The sequence below is a fragment of the Cydia pomonella genome, chromosome 2 (genome assembly GCF_033807575.1).
Source record: "Cydia pomonella isolate Wapato2018A chromosome 2, ilCydPomo1, whole genome shotgun sequence".
NCBI lineage: Eukaryota > Metazoa > Arthropoda > Insecta > Lepidoptera > Tortricidae > Cydia > Cydia pomonella.
In genome coordinates, this window is record NC_084704.1 from 32,367,474 (window position 1) to 32,390,315 (window position 22,842).

General features: G+C 39.4%; 1 protein-coding gene across 2 annotated transcripts in view; it reads left to right on the top strand.

Annotated features, from left to right (window-relative positions):
* The window catches only part of LOC133515382 (cell surface glycoprotein 1-like), a 35,862-nt gene extending 13,899 nt beyond the window's left edge, over nucleotides 1–21,963 (top strand). The window contains exons 1-3 of one of the 2 annotated variants that reach the window (XM_061847913.1): nucleotides 1,250–1,769; nucleotides 19,433–19,538; nucleotides 19,916–21,963. In XM_061847913.1, the coding sequence (XP_061703897.1) occupies nucleotides 1,758–1,769; nucleotides 19,433–19,538; nucleotides 19,916–21,855 (2,058 nt within the window). In that variant the 5' untranslated portion in view covers nucleotides 1,250–1,757 and the 3' untranslated portion in view covers nucleotides 21,856–21,963. Of the gene's footprint in view, nucleotides 1–1,249; nucleotides 1,770–19,432; nucleotides 19,539–19,915 lie in introns of those variants that run through there. The other variant, XM_061847914.1, reaches the window with a different exon arrangement.
* The last annotated feature ends 879 nt before the right edge of the window (nucleotides 21,964–22,842 follow it).

Below are 22,842 nucleotides of genomic sequence, written 5' to 3' on the forward strand. Positions count from 1 at the left end.
ATACAATACAATGTTACTTGAATGTGCATGTCAAATTTCATGCTATTTCAAAATGAGAGCGTACCTCGAATGTATGGCGGCGGAACGTTCGTGTGACCCTTAACAGCGCATTTATAAATTACACAATACGTATACGTAGGTACGTATGAATATCCGGTGTTAACATCACTTAAGATTAAGAGTGATAGCGCTTGTTTAAACATTTTAAGTATCTGTAAATACTCCCGCTGGCTTTTCTGTTGGTTCTTGGTATAAAAAAATTGTTCTTATTGCAAAGTTCAAGTGCAGTTAAAGCACAGTCATCGGTCGGTCATAAAAAGCTAATTTTAGTATCCAGTTATCTACTCTTATTTTAGTTTGTTGTGCTTTACGTAGACCAATGTGCTTTGCAACGTGCCGTTCTGAGCGGTTTAAATTTGTTCCGTGGAACTTGAAATATGTATGCTGAGTTCACACACTTTAAGAGCTGTGGCAAAGCACATACATTCATTTCATTCTTACGAATAAATGCATCCTGTGAGTATCTACTCAGTTTAACAGGGGTGTTTGCAGGCCACTACGGGGTCAAAGGAGTCATGGCCAAGATGGGAATTCCGACAACACCGATTGTCGAATATGTGACGAAGAAGAAGAGACAATAATACACCTGATGTGTGAATTGCATTCCCTCGCCAGACAGAGAATGAAGGACTTTGGAGCAGGCTATCTGGAACCGAAGGACTTCAAAGCACTGCTCTAAGCTCCATCATCCGTCACGTGGTCGAAAAATCTCTAGAGTAGGCACAACATGGTAGCGCTCAAAGGGCCGAAATATCCCGATGGGTCGAAGTGTATCCGTAAGTAAGATCTCCTCAGTCTTGCAGTTTTGAATATTTCATCATGTTAAAATGAACTATAACAGCATTAAGAAATAGATCTACTTAGATTACACGTATTTGATCATGATGATGACGATAGTTCCATCGTGTTATTAAGAAACCTCAGCGACATGTAACGGCCTGCTTACGCGCTGACGAAGTTTTGATAACCTTGCAGGATATAGTTTTGAAGCAAGAATAACTGTGAAACAAAAATGTCCACAATTTTGGTATAACCCATAGCCTGAAATCGAAATTGGCAACATAAGTCACAACTGATACTTGGTTTACCACGCTGAAAATTGTTACCGAACATGATGACAATTCACAATACATTGCTGGTCCAAGAAGCAAAAATTAACCATAGGCACTGTCGTTACTCGGCGACGGAAATGTAAGGTCAATACGAGTAAGTGTGGCCGAGGGAGAGGTCTTCACATTGGGGCCTGTTTACACATTTTTAAGTGTTTAGTTGCAAATGTATGAACTCGCAATATCCACTAATTAATGTGTGAAAGGGCCCCGGCGGTATGAAGACCAGTTATCCATATTGCCCTCAAAGAAAATTGACATTGTTGTGACTATGTCATGTTGGTGAAATAGACGCCAGAAATTAGATATTGGTGATATGGGCGCCAGAAATTTGGTTCTATCTTCCTTAACTGTTGTGATGGGACAACTTGTGTTTTTAATTAGGAATAGTGTAGGTATACTGTCTATGACCCTTAAATAGATGTTAGAGGCAGCTCGACCAGCAGGTTCGGTGGCATCGTAAACACGTCGCCGGCGGGCGCGTGCGCTATGGCGACCTGCGCAGACGCGCCGCAGACGTCGCGAAGCGCGCGCACCCCATGCCCGTGCGCAGTGTTCCCACCGTAGTGAAGTGATCATAAATGAATCATGACGTGTTCGGTGAGTTCGGTTCATTCGTTTCATATACCTGATTAATTTAGTTTTTTTTTAATATTGTGGTGAAGTAAAGCGTGTACAAAAGACATAAACGCGTGCGGGTAACTAACTTTCCCGGCTATTTTATTTTATTACCTTTTTATTTATTGCTAATGTTAAATATCTATTTATTTGTAAAGTTTTCTTTCATTAATGACAATTTAACTGGGCTTTCTCGCGTAAAATTTATGCCCTTAAGTATTTTATGACCTTCGGGATAGTGACAAAGCAAGGGACCTCAATCTATTTATGAAATCCTAGCATATAGACAAAATTAATTTTAGCATTTATGAAATATATTTTTTTAATACCACGTCGGTGGCAAACGAGCATACGGCCCGCCTGATGGTAAGCAGTCACCGTAGCCTATGGACACCTGCAACACCAGACATATTAAGAACCCCATACTGTAGCCCCTCGGGAAAACCTCGGCAGGAAGCTCATTCCACAGCCGAAGCGGCCGCGGGAGGAAATTCCTCTTAAACCGCACAGTACGCGACCATTTAGGTTCTAGGGTGTGAGGATGAACATTCTGCCTACGGCGAGCGGTGCGGTGATAGAAAGCGGCCGTTGGCATCATGTCAAAAAATTCTTCAGAGCATGGGCGCCGGTAGCGGGGTGCAAGGGGGTGCACTTGCACCCCCCTGGCAGGAAAGAAAATATATTTAAAAAAATACATGTTTTTTACGCGTCTGCACCAGCATTAGAGTTGAACCAATATAAGTCTGCAATGATTTTGATAGCATAACTCGGAACTAACACAAGAAAAATAAATGACTGCATCGATTCTTCTATTCCATTTATTATGCATCGCCCTGAAAGTAATCCTGGCAACGCCCATGCTTCAGAGCACAGCCCATTGTACACATTGTACAGGCAAAGTCTCTCCTTAGACTTAAAGGTTTCAATACCGCTTGTAAGTTTGGGATCGTCGAAGATTCGTACAGCGCGCCTTTGGACTGAGTCGAAGGGTCCAAGCTGGCATCCAGGTGCTCCTGCCCAAAGGTGACAGCAATACTCCATTTGGGGTCTGACTTGCGATTTATATAGCAGCAGTCTTTGCCCTCTAGATATAGTCTCAAATACTAAACATTATTATCAACTTTTTATATAAAAAATCATCATTTATATTTACATAGAATTTTTAACAGTAAGCAATAGACTTTAATCTCAGTAACACTTACACGTGTGACATCCGGACCAACTTTCCATTTTATTAATTAACACCATAAGATAATCAGAAAAAAACACATAAACTTAATTAGACACAAAAAGCTCATCTACCGACCACCGGAAGCTATCTCCGCGGCGACGAATGACGAACAATATCCGGAAGTTAGTACACTTGGTTACAAAGAAAAAGAATACCTTTATATACAAGGTGCCCGTGAGCATTGCGAGACATTTTAACTAAGCATTCCTGGTAATATTTAGAAACTAAAATGTCTTATAAAAATTTCTGGATTAGGCCTAGTTTTAGAGATAATTAAATGTTTTTCGAAATCATTCTTTCGCCATAAGTCGGTACAACACACATTTTTGACTGCGGTATTGTCACTTTGAGGTCTAGTCTGGACATACCTATTGATTGACATCGAAAAATTAAAAAAAAATATTCGAGAGGCTACCCCTAAATAAAATTTTTTTTTAGTTAATTTTAGGTTATGTGTTTATCAATAAAAAATACGTTTTATGTTCAAAAAAGGGGAAAAGAAATTGTTTTATGTCGAATTTCACATAAAGTCATATAATTTGTTTTGCTTCTGATGCCATCAGGAAAGCACCGTTAAAATCTCTCGCAATACTCACGGGCACCTTGTATATTTATTTATATCAAGTATTAAGTAAATCTGTCTTTTGTTATCAAAACTGGAATTCAATCTTAGTAGAAGAATCATAAATAGGTACTTCATCTGAAGTAATTTCTTAATTTTCTGATTTGATACAAGATACTGTTGTTCTTGGCTCCAGATCTATAATTCTATATATAATAATACGAGACATTTTATGTCTTGGACGAAGACATTTTCGAGTTTCCTTATATCGAAATTAGAAAAGGTCTTGAATCAAATAATATTATGTTTCTAGTAATTTTTCTTCTGTGTAGGCAATCGATGAAACTAAGAAATCGTCAGATAGGTATAACAAATTTTCATCATCATCATCATGAACTTAAGGATTATTTTGTCGGTGGAGTATCTTCCAGCTTTTCTTATCGTGCAAGTTTCCTAAAAAATTTTACTTAGGTAGATAAAAGTATAGCAATTTATTTTTCACCTCAGTAACTCGAACAAGGATATACTTTGCTACTTAAAAACAATGAGCAAAATGCGAATTAGTCCCAAATAAAATTAGCTCAGTTTAGCGAGTAAAATCGAGCCCCGCATTTAAAGCGCTATGATGGGAAACAAGCTGTATACCTCTAATACAATCCTCTTCTTCTCAGCATATTTGCGTCTACTGCTGAACATATGCCTCTTTCATGGATTTCCATGTTGTCCTGTATGTGGCGGTTCTATGCCAGGTCGGCCCTGCTATCGTTCTAATATCGTCCGACTATCTTCCGTCTCTAGAACAGTACTCGCTGGCCCCATTGGTCATCATCCCTGCGACAGATATGGCCAGCCCATTCCCACTTCAGCTGCGCAACTCTTTTGGCGATCTCGGTAACTTTCGTGCGTTGGCGAATGTCCTCATTCCGAATTCTGTCTCGCAGGGAGATCCCGAGCATCGCGCGCTTCATAGCTCTCTGTGCTGCTTAGCTGGCAGACCCTTTCGACAGTCAACATCCATGTCTCGTATACGTAGGTCATTACTGGGAGGACGTATTGGTTGTAAACCCTGGTTTTCAGTGACTGTGGGATTTTGGGAAAACATCGCCTAGCTTGCTAATAAATGCGCCCCATCCCAATTGAATGCGTCTACTTTCAGCATCCAAGGGGTTACAGTTGAGCATTATTTTCTGGCCCAAATCTTATACCTTTAAACGAGCAATTCTTGTATTTATATATATTTATATATTTTGGGGTTCTCGTAAGCGGCTCTAAAGATTTCGATGAAATTTGCTATATATATATATATACATATAAATCGATCTAGCTAGTAAAACGCGCATTTTTTATTATTTATATGTTTTCTAATCAAAGCTTGGTCTCCCAGATATTTTACGTAATCGCTTATTCTCTCCATGGTTTTGCCTTCCACTTTGTTTTGCCCATATTCATTTTCATCTAATATAATATACCTTACCTACGTACGTGCATTCTGAAAACCAATTCCAGAACCGGGTAGAGATAATCGCAACGTTTTTAGGGTTCCGTAGCCAAATGGCAAAAAACGGAACCCTTATAGATTCGTCATGTCCGTCTGTCTGTCCGATTATGTCACAGCCACTTTTTTCCGAAACTATAAGAGCTATACTGTTCAAACTTGGTAAGTAGATGTATTCTATGAACCGCATTAAGATGTTTACACAAAAATAGAAAAAAAAACAATAAATTTTGGGGGTTCCCCATACTTAGAACTGAAACTCAAAAAATCTTTTTTCATCAAACCCATACGTGTGGGGTATCTATGGATACTCAGGTCTTTAAAAATTATATTGAGGTTTCTAATATCATTTTTTCTAAACTGAATAGTTTGCGCGAGAGACACTTCCAAAGTGAAAAAAAGTGTGTCCCCTCCCCTGTAACTTCTAAAATAACAGAATGAAAAATCTAAAAAAATATATGATATACAATGTGTCCGGTCAACGATGTCGGAGCCGTTAAGGGCGTGTAGTACAATCGATTTCATCGATAAATCACCACGTGTTTTTTTTTTTAAGTCAAGGGTAATTAAATGGCGGCATTTTTAATTTTTCGAACACCTGAGCACGGGTGCTCGTGGTATTTTTGGCATTATCTGTCAATTTTTCGTCCTACGAATACAAAAAATATCTTATTGGATGGCTAAACATGTAAGCAATCGATTAAAGCTAATAATTGTATGCAAACATTTCAATAGCAAGGCAAAAAAAAAATATTAAAAGTAAATAATCAGAACAGAAACGCATTACTTTTTCAGTTTTTATTTTTTTATGTAAAAACTAGGTCGTTTACCTACATTTTTTTTGTTCTGTGTTTGTAGTACAGGATATTGGCTAGACATCAATACCAAAATTACGGATCTGACATAATAACTTTAGAAGTTACAGAGGTTCCAACATGTGCCTAAAAATGTGTTGTTTTTTTAGAGAAGGAGAAAAAATAAAACAAAGCGCTAATAATCATTTAAATTTTAATAAAAATCATAACAAAAGTATCTTAACGCTAAAGATGACTAACTAGTTGAGTAACTGCTCAAAATAGCCCCCTCGATTTTGTAGACAAGCAGTTGCTCTTATCGCAATATGCTGCGTAGACCGCCGAATCATCTCCTTATCTTCTCTTAACATGTTCAATTATTCTTTGCACTAAATCTTCCCTTGTGCCCGGTATGTCAACGTACACTCTTTGTTTCAAGGTGCCCCATAGAAAATAATCGAGTGGAGTTAAGTCCGGTGATCGAGGCGGCCAAGCGACATGTCCGTCACGTCCAACCCACGGGACATAATGCTCATTCAAATAATTTCGCACATCTCTTGCAAAATGTGGAGGAGCACCATCCAGCTGCAAAATCATCCTCCTCCTGTATGCTACTGGCAGCTCCATTAATGCGTCATGGAACTGTGTTTGGAGAAATTCTAAAAATCGTGGGCCATTCATTGTCCCAGGTAGAATAATTGGCCCAACTAAAATATCGTCAATGATTCCCGCCCAAACATTTACTGAGAATTGGTGCTGGAACGAACTTGGTCTCACAGCATGAGGATTCTCCAACTGCCACAGATGCTCATTGCGGTGGTTTACGTATCCCAATCGCGTGAAAGTGGCCTCGTCGGTCCACATAATACGTTTCAAAAACGTTTGATCTATTCGTGCTCTTCTTGTTATCCAGGAACAAAAAACTGATCTTGCAGCGTAATCTGGTCCAATAATGTCTTGTACTCGTCTGAAATGGTAAGGATGTAATCCTTCTCTTTTTAATACTCTCCAGACTGTCCACTTGCATAAATTCATCCTGTTCGCTATTCTTCTAATGCTCAGTCTCGGGTCCTGTGTGACTAATCTTAAGATCTCTTCTTCGTCCTGGGGTGCCACAAGTCGAACACGTTCATCGGCGGGTCTTCTTATGCCGTTCTCAGCGAGCCGTGCATGAATTCTTATGAATGTGCGAGAATTCGGAATGGGTCTGTTAGGAAACCTCCTGGCGTACTCTCGAACAGCAGCATTAGCGTTCCCGTTGCAAAACCCATAAACGAAATGTATGTCAGCAGTGTGCTGACTAGAATAGTAGCCGTCTTCCATTTTAACAAAAACGGAAAATAAACAGCAGGTCCAACAACTAACAAAAGTTTCAACAATAACACAATCGAACTGAAGTAAGCCAAAGATAGCAGAAGTTTGTTATCACAACGCAGAGCGAGGGATGACTGATTGATCTGGCAGCACCCCTTGACTTATCTACCTGCTTGTAAAAGAAAAACTGGGAGTGGGGATGATAATTCTTGGGATTATCTCAAGTTATTAATAAAGGTAATTAACAGGGTCATATTTGAACACGTGTTATTTTTGAAGTATCGAAGATAGAGCTATGATTTTGGTATGCATTTCTAGCTAATATCCTGTACTACAAATGCAGAACAAAAAAAATGTAGGTAAACGACCTAGTTTTTACATAAAAAAATAAAAACTGAAAAAGTAATGCGTTTCTGTTCTGATTATTTACTTTTAATATTTTTTTTTGCCTTGCTATTGAAATGTTTGCATACAATTATTAGCTTTAATCGATTGCTTACATGTTTAGCCATCCAATAAGATATTTTTTGTATTCGTAGGACGAAAAATTGACAGATAATGCCAAAAATACCACGTGCACCAGTGCTCAGGTGTTTGAAAAATTAAAAATGCCGCCATTTCATTACCCTTGACTTAAAAAAAAAAACACGTGGTGATTTATCGATGAAATCGATTGTACTACACGCCCTTAACGGCTCCGACATCATTGACCGGACACATTGTATATTACCATGCAAACTTCCACCGAGAATTGGTTTGAACCAGATCTAGTAAGTAGTTTTTATAATACGTCATAAATGGTACGGAACCCTTCATGGGCGAGTCCGACTCGCACTTGGCCGCTTTTTTACATTCAAAGTTAATCCAAGTGAAAAAGTTCTAAAAGTTGGTCTCTAAATTATTTGCCGAAAATTAACGATAAGAAAATTGAAGGTGTTTATCACACTGGATGCGATTCGTACGTAAATAATGACATTTCGTCAGGTCTATCAATATCATCCGCGCGTGCATTTCGCTCGTACTTGTGCATACATGTATCGGCGCGAGCGAAACACACAGGCGAATGATAACAAAATTACATCTTCATTCATCATCATTTAGATAAATTCGGACCACGCTACCTTTGCACAAACTTGGCAGTAATAAAATAATGCATACATTGTATGTACGAAAGCAACACTATTAACTGTCCATTGGTGGACTTTATGCCTTTTGTAATACGGTCCACTGATGGACAGTTAACAGCGTGGGCGATGGTATAAGCTCTGAAACGTGTTACACTAACCAATGAAAGAGGGGTGCGTACAGATTATATAGATCATAATAAGAAAATTTTACTTGTGAGACTAACCCCGACACCGTGAAAAAATTGACTCCCATCAAAGATATGAACATCAGCCAGCCAAAATGTATGTGAGATTCAATTTTCACGAATTCGGGGTTGGTCCCATAGTAAAGGTTGCTCAGCATGACCTATACAACTTGTATTACCAACCCCACTTTCAGTGGCCGATGTAACTCGTTGTATTCTTGACGTAGTACTCTATCAATATATACGTTCGAATTGGCCTCCTTATTTATTTATTTTATGACCAGAAGAGTTGACATTTACATAGTCCCAAATGTAATGTTAACCGGTGAAGGTATAGTGACATTCGATTAACTAAAAGCGACTCAAATGAAAATGGCAACCGACTTTCGCTATCGACCTGATCCGAGCAAATTCTGAAAATCGCTTCTGAAATGGCCTGTTTTTAATTCGATTAAATAACGACTTATGTGTGTTTATGTTTATTTTACCTAAGGGCGGTATTCCACTTGTCCTTGGATCTTGATCTTTGTCCAATGTGCATTGCATCTCACTTTTTTTTTAAGCAAAATGCGAGATACCTATGCCTATCCCTAAACTAAGTCACGTTATGTTAAGTAAACATCTTTAAAAGCCTCTTCGGGCAAGTAGGTTATTACTTATGTGAAAATTCGTGTTCAAAATATGAAACGGATTTACTAAATAGTTTGACTTATGTAGACTTCCCATTAACCTTTGAATAAATACCTATAGGCTGCTCAAACTCATGAAGAAATTGTAATTACTTAGGGGTCATCCATAAATTACGTTAAACGGATTGCATGATTTTCGGACCCCTCTCCCTCCTTGTCACATCTGCTCAAATCTGGTAACACCCTCCTCCCTGATGTGACGTAAAAAAAAAACATTTTTGTCATATTTTTTTACGAAATCAGCAATTCAATATAGGTACTATGTTAATAAAAATATTTTTGTTAAAAGCAATATTAGGAATCAAATGTGCATTAATAAAAACGATTTATCATTGCAAAAACTACAGCGAATAAAATAAATCATTTTTCAGTTACAGATGAAGCTAAAGTGACGATTTTTGTCCCCCCCCCCACCCCCCTAATTGAGTGACATAATTAATGGATTACCCTTTAGGTACTTACCTACGCACTACATATTTAACGAACTGTCGGCGTTAGTTACGCAAGCATATTCAATTTTTTATTATACGATATGAATCCGATCTGGATTACATATGGATCAGATCCGTCCGTGTTAAAAGTGACATTTTTGGTTGAAGGAATGTCACTTTTGACACTGACAGATCCAATCCACGTCTAACTTTAGATAAACTCGGATCACGCTAACTTTGCGTAAACTTGGCATATGTCATATATCCTATAATAAAAGCAGAATACGCCTGACCTGACAGTCGCATTCAGCAATAATCAATGAAAAAAATAAATGTAATGATCAGTGCGTCGTGGTCAAGCACACTTGCTAGTGCCAAAGTCGCCATCAGATTTTTCCGAGCAATCGAGGTGCTCAAAAATATCTGAACACGCACTCTAGCACCTTGATAATAGAGGCGTGTTCAGATATTAGTGAGCAACTCGGCCGCTCCGATATATCTGATGGCGACTGTACCTTATATACCAATTCAATCAACACAATTTAGAACAGATTTATCTATTTTAGAGCCATTTAATTAACTCCGATAAAGTGAGGATGTTGAACGGTGTAAAAGAATATGTTTAATCATACAATATGTGTAAACATAGCTCTTCTTACTTTCAGACAGCAGTAGATTGTCATACCTACCACGTGCTCAAGTTACAATACAAATCACGGATTTGTCTGCTATTCCTGTAACGCACCTAGCGCTTAAGGTTAAACCGATATATTATGACCCCCAGATTCGTGATTACTATTCGTAATCAGAAATTACTCATACACTGGTTCCCTCGAGACAAACACTCGACGACCGATGACAATGCAGCAGCTGTCCCCTAGTACCTAGTTAGAAAGTTTTAAACTTCACATTTACTAATGTTAGGTAAATTTATAGATCCTTCTAAACTGTGACATGAGTAATAGCGCGTGGGTGGCGGTCATCGGCACAGCACTAAAGAAAGTGTTATTTATTCCTTGCGAGCCCACGTCTAGGACCAGAGAACAACAGACTGAATTGTATTCATTTATGCTTGTCCACTTTCTGTGCGGTTTCGTCTGACGCCAAATTTGGCGTGATGAGCTTTGACATTATGTCTCTTCAGTTCATTAAGAACTGGTTTGTTTGACCATTAACCTTAATTTGAGGAAAAAAAGAAATACCTACCATACGAGCCTTGATTAATTTTAATAATGAAAAAAAATCAGCTTGAAAAGTTTAACCCCCTTATTGGCCTTATTCATAAAAAATTACGGCCCTGATTTAGTTCGCAGACGTACCTGCTTGTTAAACAATGGTTTAAAATACTATTTTCCTTGTCTAAGATCAAGGGTCGGACTGATCTTTCAAGACAGCTTTAAACCAGTGCATACTACATTTTTAGGATAAAGTAATTTTCGGCATTACTTCCAATATAGGTACTAGGTACATAATTACTTCCGCACATAATTACATGGACGCATTATGAATGTATTTATTCCTAAAGTGAGTGACCACTGCGAATAGGTGTATATACAGTCCTTGAGTACTTTAGTACCTATAGTAATGCTAATTGCTGTTTTATATCCTGAAATGAATCTAGAGAGCTTAAGTAAAATTCGCCAATGAATGAAGCGTCATAAACACGCATTCTTCGATTGTGAGACCCGGTCCGCTGCATGCTAATTCATAAAAACTTAATTCCTATAACCACATAACCTTTTTCGACTTGTGTCCCTAGCCAGTGTTATCTCCGTTGACAGCGCCGATAGCGGTGATAGGTCGAATACGGTAGGACGGCGCACTTGCGCAGTGACAGATGTGTCAGGCGCATGTCGGACGAGATTAATGGCCTGCATGCGCCCGCGGCGGTGCGGCGGCGACAGCCACAGAAGCCCCGTTTAGTATTTACTGAACTTACGACTGGCTTTTGAACCTGTAGCCTTACCACGAGCTTGATACTGCTTGATTTCGCTAGCCTGTAACTTACTTTCTATGCATCTCGCTCGTACTGGCATATTAGTGCGCACTAGTTTTCAAGTAAGTTTTCAAACAATTCGGTCTTGGGACATTATATTATTTGAGTTTTCGGAATGCCTCTTCAATCTCCGTCAGGAGTATTTATAGCAAGTTCCAGATCACCGGCTGTGTCATCATTAGTCATCAAGTTAATTGGACTGGGCTGATACGTATGATAATTTTCCTTACAATAATCCTTAATTTATCATCAGCTTTCAAAGAGGATTGATGGACTTATTATTTGCTTTAACGTCCAGAAAAGGCCAGTAGATTGGTGTTTTACTGCTTCATGTTCTCTCTTTTGCTCTGTATTAGGATTATTTGGATAAGTAGTCTTCTCCCATATTTTTATGCCACTGCCCCCATAATTTAGTTATAGTCCTCTGACTTTCGACTTAATACGTATGACGACTACTTCTTCGTTTCTAAAATAAGGCCCGTAGCAACATCTTTGGCTGAAACGCAGCTTCACGCAGTTCTCTGCAGACCTTCTGTAGGCTCGCTGGCTTGTGTCAGCGTGGGCGCGAACCGCCCGTGGCGCCACTCGGTCTGCGCGCGCGTTCCCACGCCTCCCCTCCCCGCACCCCGGCCGCCCCGCCCGACCCGCCCGCCGTATCTTCTCGTGTATCAACCAATATGACGTTTTATAAATAAATGCTTAAAACTTTCACCGCCAAATAAAATACGGGTTTTGCTGAAGTGCGTGAATAATTATTTAACCGTGTAAAAAACCTGTTTAATTCAGACGCTTAGAGACAAACGTCGTCTCGCATTGTCTTCTCTGGCCACTATCGCTTCTCGTCATAGATCGTCATAAATCATGGATCTTCTAAACTACCGTTGCAACGTTTGACGGTATTACTCTTTTCCTAAGTCCAGCAATTCAAAGATAGGTAATTCTAATTATTCATTCATAACAGGAATATCAAAAGTTGACCCGGGGACCACATTGCATCTTAAGATTAATTCAGATTTGGTTAACACAGCAGATTAGCCCGTCTTTTCTAAAGTTTATTAGTTATTATGGCACTCCATACACGCGGGTAATTTTTTACCTATTCATAAAACTGGTCTAACCTGTATACCTATAATCCCAACGTTGATGGCTGGGTACCTACTGCTGGTGTAAGAGTGTTTGCTATTAGCGATTACTTATTCGTAACATTTTTCGAATTTCTTAAATAAATCAGTTTAAACTGCGAATGTTGCGATCTTGCGATTGACAGTGGAACCGCGAAGCACGAGCAGAGCGTCTTCGTTTCAGCTTGGGCAAAATGCTTTCGTAAGTCCGGCAGCCCGGCTGTTCTTCTTTACAGTTCGCATTTCTTAGCCGATTTTCGTCATATTTTGTGTCCACGTTCGATATATAGATAGAATAAGAATATTGAATGATATTGGCACACCTCAGTGCGTATAAAAGATACAACTTAGGAAAAAATAATTGATTAAAGATAGACGCAGACAACAAGCGGTCATATCCCTAACTGTATATGGATACTACCAAAGTATATGGAATTTTGGCGATTCAGTTTTAGGATTTTTCTAAAAATGTCGGAGCTATGGAAGGGGTGGGGGAGGGGGGTTTACGAGGTCTACAGCTCACAGAGCCCACTAGTATAGCAGCTAGATACTTAGATAGTCATCCGCTCTAGCAAAGGCTGTTTGTTTCTAGGTGTTTATTATGTGACAGACTGCAGTAGGTCGTATACAAACGTAGCTAAGTGTCACTTTCAAGTTTCTTGAAGCCTAACGGAATCTTTGTTGAGGACAGGTTCAGGGGCCGGCGCCAAAGTGCAGCTTTGTCTAGTTAAAATTACATACAAACCAACAACATTATGTAAATTTGTTCGTCGACCTGCATTTTGAATCGGGCAGATGCAATCCAGATGCCTATTAATTATCCTGTATAATAGTATCCAGTAATGGGATGGTATAGACAAATCTTGTACAACATGTATTTACCATAAATTTTTAAACGCTGGTTTAAGTTAAATTTTTCATTGATATTTGTTAGTTTGAAAATTAATGGCGCCATACATCCCATGACTGAAGCAAAGAACCATAATTTTAGTAATATTTAAAACTTGTTCAGTAGCTTTCATTAAATAGTACATAGAAAACATAAAGGATTGATTGAGGAAAGGAGGACGAAATTTTGCAGGTGTCGGTGAAATATCAAAAATACTCCAAATTTTCTCTTAAATGTGATTGGTGTCGTTAACTTAACTGTTTTTTACATTTAGGGCATTTTAGGGGCTTCCATTGATAATTATGATAGGTTTTCTCCTGCGAGAGAGGGAGCCAAGCCGAATATCACCAAATACATAGTTATCACGTGGCGAAGAGGGGGATCTCGGCAAAAATCAAGTTTTTTTTTTCTTGCGGGCGGTCAAAAAATCCTCTAAAACACCTTAGGTAATTAATGGACGCCCCCTTTGTAAATCAGCCGTCGGACCTTTCATAAAACTTAATCTTTATTAGAATTTTCGTTCATATTTTATACGGGATGGCACCTTAACACGAGCAAATAATTAATACATACGAGTACGTATATTGTATTACCTACTCCTCAAACGATAAAAATTTTGTTTAACAACTTTTAAAATTATGACGTCTTTAGACTTCCAATTTTTCATACAAATTAATTATTATCCTCATTGACGTTGCTAGTCACGTTCAGAAACATAACAAAATTCGCAATAGTAGAAATTCATTGAAAGTATTTATTAAGCCTTTGTTTCACGATCATTTACATATTTTTTGGACCCATGGGTCAAAAGTTAGAGGAGGAGGAGGAGGGGGGGGGGGGCAATTTTTTTTTCATTCAAAAAATGGTCAGGTGTTTGTATCCGATCTAATATTGTCATTTATTACACGCTTTTTAGGGTTCCGTACTCTACTAGGAACCCTAATAGTTTCGTCATATCGTTAGAGCTAGAATAGAAAGCTGCAATTTGGCATGCGAGTACATACATAAATCAATCATCACAAAATAGTAAAATAATAATGACAAAGAAATTAGGGTATCTCCCCTACAAATATTTAAATAAGGAGTAAATAGAATATTTACAGAAAAAAAACGCTCCGAAAAAAAAAAACTTGTGCCGCCCCCCCTCTAACTTTTGAACTATGGGTCCACTTATGAAAATCATCATCATCATGCAAGTAATAAAGCTTAGTCAATACTTTCAATGAAAACTATAGCGAACATTAATCGGTTGAGCCGTTTTTGCAAAAAGCCTTCCTCTTCCCTTCTTAGTAACAGTGCGGCGAAGGTACTCCCTTTTGCTTGTTATAAGTACACAGGATACCACCTATATAAAAGCCCCCGTTCAAGCTTATTGTGTCAGACGGGTAACTAGTAACTACGGAACCCTACACTGAGCATGGGCAGCATGGCCCGACATGCTCTTGGCTTGCTTGGCCGTTTTTATTATTGTAGACAACGTTGCATGTCGTAAATCCAGAGGAGCCGACAGTGGACTAGGGCATGTTCTAAAACGTTAATGGCGGTTAATATCGCCCGCACGCCAAATTACGCCCTATAAAAATTATAATATTATCGCAAGTTACCTAGAAATACACCACCCTTACACATGTTTGATCCATTTTCAGCCGGTTCGATAATTGAGCAAGCGTCCTATAATTAAACGATGAAATGTGGAGCTGTTTCAATTGAAAATAAGTCATTGAATTGATCCAATTGGATATATAGTTTACTAACAGATACTTCATAGAGCAAATATGTCTGACATAGAAGGTACCAGGGTGAATCAAAAAATTATTAGAATTGCATATTTACAAAATCTGTTAAATCATAGATTTATTTTTATTTTAATGTGTCATTATGTGGTATTATTTTACATTTATTTTTAATCTAACTACTACTAATTATTTTGTGCAACAAGTCGTTTAATAAGTCCACCTATGGAAAAAAAGTTACGTGCCGTGATTAAGTATTGTGTCTGAAAAAAAGGTATTTTTTTTTGGATATTCAGGAGACTGTTGGCACTGATGCTTTACTCTATTCCACGCGAATTTAAAAGAAGCTGATCTAACTGTAAAGACGACCCTCTCTCCCGCCGGCCTCCCACCTCAGTTAAAGAACAAAACGTTGAAAATATTAATGTTTTTAGAAGACAGGCGAATCAATTTTGAATATCTAGCAGAGACTAAATATTCATTTGGTAGTGTGCAATCAATTCTTAATAGATGTTTTGTGTTTTAAAACAGTGTCAGAATAATGGGTTTCACGAATGTTAATTTTTAACCAAAGTTAATAAATACATATGTTTGGAGATTTCAAAGCGAAATCTCAAAATTATCGATCTGGGCTGGGCACTTTTTATCAAGTATCTTTAGTTGCCAGACTTAGCTTCGAATCTTTTCCGTTTTTTTTTTTTTTAAATCAATGGACGACATCCGTGGAACTAATTTTGATAACGAAAATATGGTAATAATCACTGTAGAAGGGTTTTTGGAAAAATCTTTTCTTTTTGACCCTATTTCTAAGAACTTTTTGATTCACTCTTGTAATCTCATTTCTAGAGCAGTAAGAGCATGTCGTACCTACGTCTTACTAGCCTACCTTGGTGATTTAAGTATCCAGATCGATACACCTGGGGTCTAATCGTCACGAATGAAGCCAAACGATGAAACTCCATCAAGTTTCATTTACAGCTCTAGACGTGGCAAATATTGCGACGGCCGTCATTCGTAATTTCTTGAAGCCAAAATCGTTACCGGACTTTCTAGTCCTCCAAATCTACCTTCATTCTTATCGCTGCAAAATCGTAACGCTCTGTGACAGTCGATAACCGCTGGAGTACAAAACGGGGTCCAATTCAACCCAAGGAATCTGTTACTTTCTTGAGTCGGATTGGGAGAACGCGACCTGAAACATTTTTGAAGACAACAAACCAAGCGACGTCGAATTGCAAATTGATAGTTCGGCTATGACATCACTAATCGGCACTTATCACAATATGGCAAATAGCAGTATGGCGGCCGCATGTACTCAGGTATCAGCTACTGTCACTTTCTCGCATTGTGTCATCCAAATTTTGCCTACTTATAAGAAAATCCAAGTTCACTTTTCTCATATCGCCCCGCAAATAACAGGTAACATAATACCAACCACTAGCCTCGGGTAACTTGCAGCTCTCATGCGTTGATTTCACTAGCACGTGGTCGTGTGGATTTCATCCGGCCGGTCTGAGTAAAACTGGAGGATTACCACAATAGTTTATGAATTAGAAATGGAAAGTCGCGTCCGGACAAATGTTTGCCGAACGTGCTGATTGCGCGGACTTGTGATGATGCTAATCAAGCGTGGACCGTGGTTGTCGACAAATATCACCCAAAACGTACAATATAACGTAGACTCTAGGTGTAGGTACAGTCAACAAATCTATTAGCTTAGCACCCCTGCATACAACGATGTATGCAGGGGTGCTACTTGTGCTAGTAGGTAATAGTTTTGCTGACGGTCTGTCATACTGAAGCTGTTTTAAAATGCAGCTTTATTATGTCACTACTTAATCAACCCCGGATCTCCGATACACAGTTTAAAACCTACACGTGTCCAGTTTATTTTATTATCAGTACCCCTAGTGTACATTTATTCGATAGCGAGACGTGACGAACGCGTTTGCGTTAAGTCTCATTTTGTATGGGATTTTGAGTTTCCAAAACGTCCCGCTTGGCGCGATGTTTCTAAATTTCATACAAAATAAGACTTAACGCAAACGTGTACGTCATGTCACGCTATTGAATAAATTTACACAAGGGGTTCAGAATATTTTCAATAGGTACTCAAGCAACATTTTAATAATACTTATGATGGGAAAATATCTAGAGCGCAAGTGTTATTTTAAAAGTCATAGTTTCATAGAAGTTTGACGTTTAAAATAACACTTGCACAGTCGGTGCTATCAAAATCGCCGCCAACTTAGCTTGCTCTAACTCTAAATGCTCTGAATTGATTAGGTACTTATGTACCTACAGCCCTGTAAGTACCTACTGTCAACAAACATAAATATCGCATGTAGCTGAACCAAAAGTTATTGCAAAAGCTTTGTTTATTACCCTCAGCTGACTGACTGACTCAATCTACTAACCATCTTTCTGAGAATGTGCAACATAGGTTTACTATAGCAAATACTTATCAGCATATTTATTGAATTCGAACTCGGAAAAATTCGTCGCCAAATCAGAACTGTAAGTAAAACCGTATTCCGATAAAATACAACATAGAAAGTAAAACAACAAAACGGGACGAAAACATACCATGACAAAGAGAGTGAAAGGGCCAAGAATAGAAGATAATAGATGTAAAACACCTTAGCGGGATTCCCGTCAGGTGCGCTCCCGCTCGCGATGCGGCGCACGCGCGGCTTTCACTGCGCATCCTGGTTAGTGGCTCCTGCTCCTTAGAGACAATAAGTGACGAGTTGACAACTTGGCAGAGCCATTTTCTTAGGACACCGCGTCAATGGTTGACTCGGAAAAGACATCTAGAATAATGAAACAAAACGTACGGCCTTAATACGGCACTACAATTTGGAGATGAATTCGACTTTGATGTGGCGATATCGGTATTAGCCATTTTTATGGAAAGTGATGACTTCACTGAAAAACTGTCCAATTTTGCTACTTATTTTAATATTACTTTTTCAATATCTAATACTGTACTAACCTACAACCCTCAGCTCTTAACTCCTAGTACAAAACAGCTAAGCCAAATCCGCCGACGAAGTGACAGACATCGAAACAATAAATAGCCTACCTAAAGCTACATTTTTATTATCGACCTACCTACTGTACTTATAAGCCCTTCAACAATAAAACTTTTGTTTGCTAATATGAGTCTCACAAGATACACACACTTTTTGACACTCTTTTTCCATTTTTTGTGCTTGTAAAATTTGGCACCCTATTTGCGGCAAGCTCGCAACCGGAGGCTTTTAAAACTAAACTTATTTCAAGGGTTAAGAAATACGATAACATGGAGTAGGTAACTATTATTCGCAATCATCCCGCATACTCGTGTATGAATCTGAACGTACATAGGTACATAATTAAATTAAAACTATTGTTCATACTTCGAATCGATAATGGGACAGACACGAACCGGTCGAATCCAAGTTTTTTGAGGCAGAGAAAGAAATCCATAATAAGGTATCGGGGTCAGGCTGTATGGGAACAGGGGATGGCTGGTTAATGCGTTCTTTTCCGGCGCGGCATTTTAACGAGCCGCGACCAAAAAACCCGCGGCAACGAACAGCTCTAATTGCACAAAAATCGCGAGGCGGGTATTCTGTAGCATTCACAATGGTTCGGAGCGCATCGCCTCTGGCGATCCTGTATGAGCGATCTTTGATAACGCTTGAAGTTACGGTTACCTAAAGATATATCATGTAAATCAAAACATAGGTAGATAAAATAAAAGAGGAAAGAATAGGAAATATTGTATATTTAGAACTCGTAATCTAGAATATCCAGATGGTTTTTACAAGGTAACTTGCAATTTAGGCAGATTATAATATAAATAATGAATAGGCAATGCTTTTCTATTCTTTGCATAAGTAAAATCTTGCCAATAAAAAGTTGCAATTTAAATAGCATAGGTAGCCACGTAACTTCGGTGGCTACAATGTTGTAAGGATTTTAGGACGGTGGATAGACTGGACATTTGAACTCGTCAGATCGTTGAGTTTGATGCGCTCATTGAAATCGTGTTGATTATGATTATTCTTGATGTTATTTATCGTATCCACAGAACCACGTCCGTACGATGGTGCTGCTCGGGTTGCTGGCGGCGGCGGCGGCAGCAGAGTTCAGCGCGGCTGACAGCTCCTCACTCAAGCACATAGCCAACGTGTCATGTGAGTTAACAATATTGCCGTTCGTTCCATAATGGAAATTATATTTTCTGTGACAATTTATGATAATCATATGAATATGTCCATGTTTATTTATATATAGTTATGTGCATATTTAGTGTACTCATAGTCATAAGGTGTAATTAAACATACTATAGTATTTATGTAGAAATTTTATTTCGCTCAAAATTTACGGTTTTTTCTCACTGCACACTCCTTGACGGTTTGCTGTTTTGCCTCATGATTGACTGGTAGAGAATGCCTAGTGGCATTAAGTACGCCTGTTGTACTCATTTTTATGTGCAATAAAGTTTTAAAAAATATGTCAAATCAATTGCCGCCGTGTCCATTCTTCTAAAGTAATTTTATTTGATTTCCAGTCGCCGCAGAGGACCCGATGGCAAGTGGCTCCGCGTCCATGTTCTCCCCACGGATGGACTTCGAGCAATGGCGGCCGTTGACGGGGCGCGGCGACCCGCTGCGGAACGACCCCACTTACGACTACGAGCCGCCCGTGCTCGAGCGCGTGCACTACTGGGCCGACGACACCCGCCTCGAAAGAGAACACTACCCCGAAAGGAAATCAGAAGTACTCATGCTCGGAGTCTCCTCCCGCAAACCCAGTTTGGGGACCCGACAACCCCTGCCTTCCCGACGGCCCCACCGACCCCCGCCCCCCAAATACGAAGACTTCCAATACAAACTCAACGACCACTACCCTATGACTATCCTAGTTCCACCGCCACCACCACCTCCGGGCCACAAGACTCCACTCTTCGTTCTCGATGATAAATCACCTCACCAAACTCCACACCCTAAACCAGAACCACAAACAAAAGAATCGACAACCAACGCTCCGGAGCATCTTACATCACTGTACGCCCTACAGGAATCGAATTTGATTTACCAGTCGTCGACAACGAATCAAAATTGGATACTTAATATCAATCAAACAAAGTCTAACTACAGTTCGGTGAGCAGCGACTACGCTGGCTGGGGGCCCACGACGCCACTCGACGAGAGCGACGTCAATGACACGCTCAACTTCATCCTCAACGATCACTTCGACTTGTCCAAACAACCGTACGCCTTCTACAAACCAATGCTGTCGGAAGCGCCCCCTCCGCCCCAGAAGACTCTTAAACCAATATTGCTGCCCATGTTCGTTCCTACGGCGCTTCCGCCCACCGACACACCCGCACCTGCCGCACCGATCACGAGCTTCACTGATGCTTCAAGTGCTTGGACAGTGTATGAATCCACGACGGAAACCTCAGAATACTATGAAGATACGACAACCGATAAGCAAAATTCATACTTCCAGCCCACTCCTGTTCCCACGCCGGCGCCTGCTCCTAGACCAACCCCTGAGAAGACCTCTTTATTCGATATGTTAGGTTCCATGATGAGCATGCCACTGGTAAATGGTCCGGAGAGACCCGAGGACAACCTGTACGCGCACGCGTCCAACAACATCCACGTGTTCAAGGAGACCGAAGACCCGGCCAAACTAGAAACCATGCAAACTATGCAACCGCCGCCAGTTACAAATACAAAAACCACAGAAGGCTCGTCGACACCTGCCAAACATGCTCAGAATCTGAATCCCTTCATTCCAAGTGGCTTCACTCCGAGACCCCCGCCGACTAATGTTCCATATTTGCACTTGCGCCAGACCACACCTGTGACTTCAACTGCCGATGTTTCAGAACGAAAGGCGACAACGGAGGTACCTTCAGTACCGTATTTGATCATACAAGGACATTCAAAGGTTAAAACGTACGGATCAAAACCGAAACCGATCCACAATGATGCAATTAGTAATGAAATTCCAAAACAAAATGAAACTAACGAAGTAAAACATTTACACACTAAAGAAAAGGTTACACATGACAAACCTTCAGCGTATAGAACAAGCAGAACACAAAATTTACAAGCGTTAGTAGAGAACGGGTTAGGTTCTATAGAAATTCAGGAAGCTAACGTAGGCATAAAGTATGACGTCAGTGATGGGAGCGATGTTCCCGCGGAAATATACAGAAAGGGAATTGTAGACAGCGACGTTGATATAGATAATTACAAGAAGAAAGGCAAGAAAGAGCCGCGAAAGAAACGGCAGGTAGATTTGGAGGATTTGATACCTTTTGACGAAGATACTATAGAAGAATTCGTATTTGACTTTTTGAAGAGCCGTAAGAATGACACGGGCGTGACGGGGCTGATCGCGCAGGCTGTGACGAGCAACGCGGCCAGCGAGATCGTCGACGATCTCGACGAGGACGACGATGAGGACGATGACGACGACGACGACGATAGATGAGCTTTGTGAACGAACGTTTAGGTAAATTATTAAAATGTAGTTATTGTTATTATCGACTGACCATATTAAGTTATTTCCGTTATTAATAAAGTTAGATAAATAATTCAATACATTTATTTTATTTTCCTACTTCTATACTGTTATCTGCCATTTGTACATTCATTAACACGAATATAAGAACGTACATAAAAGGTTTCAAGGAAAGTCTATATTGTCTATTCCTCATAACAGCACTTGTGCTTTAAAATCACTATAACGTTACTGCGATTAATGGCTACCAATCTAACAAAATCAAAAGTAATGCAGTTTCAAACTAAGTGCATTGCTGCCAACTTACAAAATGTTCATTTGGTTGCATAGTAGAAAGAAACAATTGCTTCATAAGTCTTCTGACAATGAAACTGAAATCGAGAAAAAAACTGCCCAAAAATTTAATTTAGCATAAAGCAAGTACCATGGGCCTCATGAGTTACGAGAAGGTGTTGCCGACCGGCCGGGCCACGGCGGGACATAAGATTAATTCGGGTTATTCCGAAGACGAAATCCAAATGTGATTTTTGAAATTGCCTACCTGAGATTCTAAAGTATTCGGGATCAACCGAACACACCTTGCAGAGATATGTACATAGAGTTAGACCAAGCTAAGTTGGCAGCGATTTAAAACGCCACAATTTCATAATACAAGTTTGACGTTTAAAATAACACTTGCACAGTCTATGCTATCGGAATCGCTGCCAACTTAGCTTGGTCTAACTTTAAATCCCGGTGTATTTTGAATTTCATATTCTTTACTTTGAAGTCAGTTAAAAGAACAATAAAGGATACTCTGGTCCATAAAAATAGTAAGTAGGTATTCTTTAGACGCTTCAAACCTGAACATAGAAGTATACGTGCTTTTAACTTTATAAACTTACTTATCTTTGCATCGGGGGTTAACAAACTTGAGACATATCAGACAGTTAAGAGATTTCCAAACGCCATAAATAA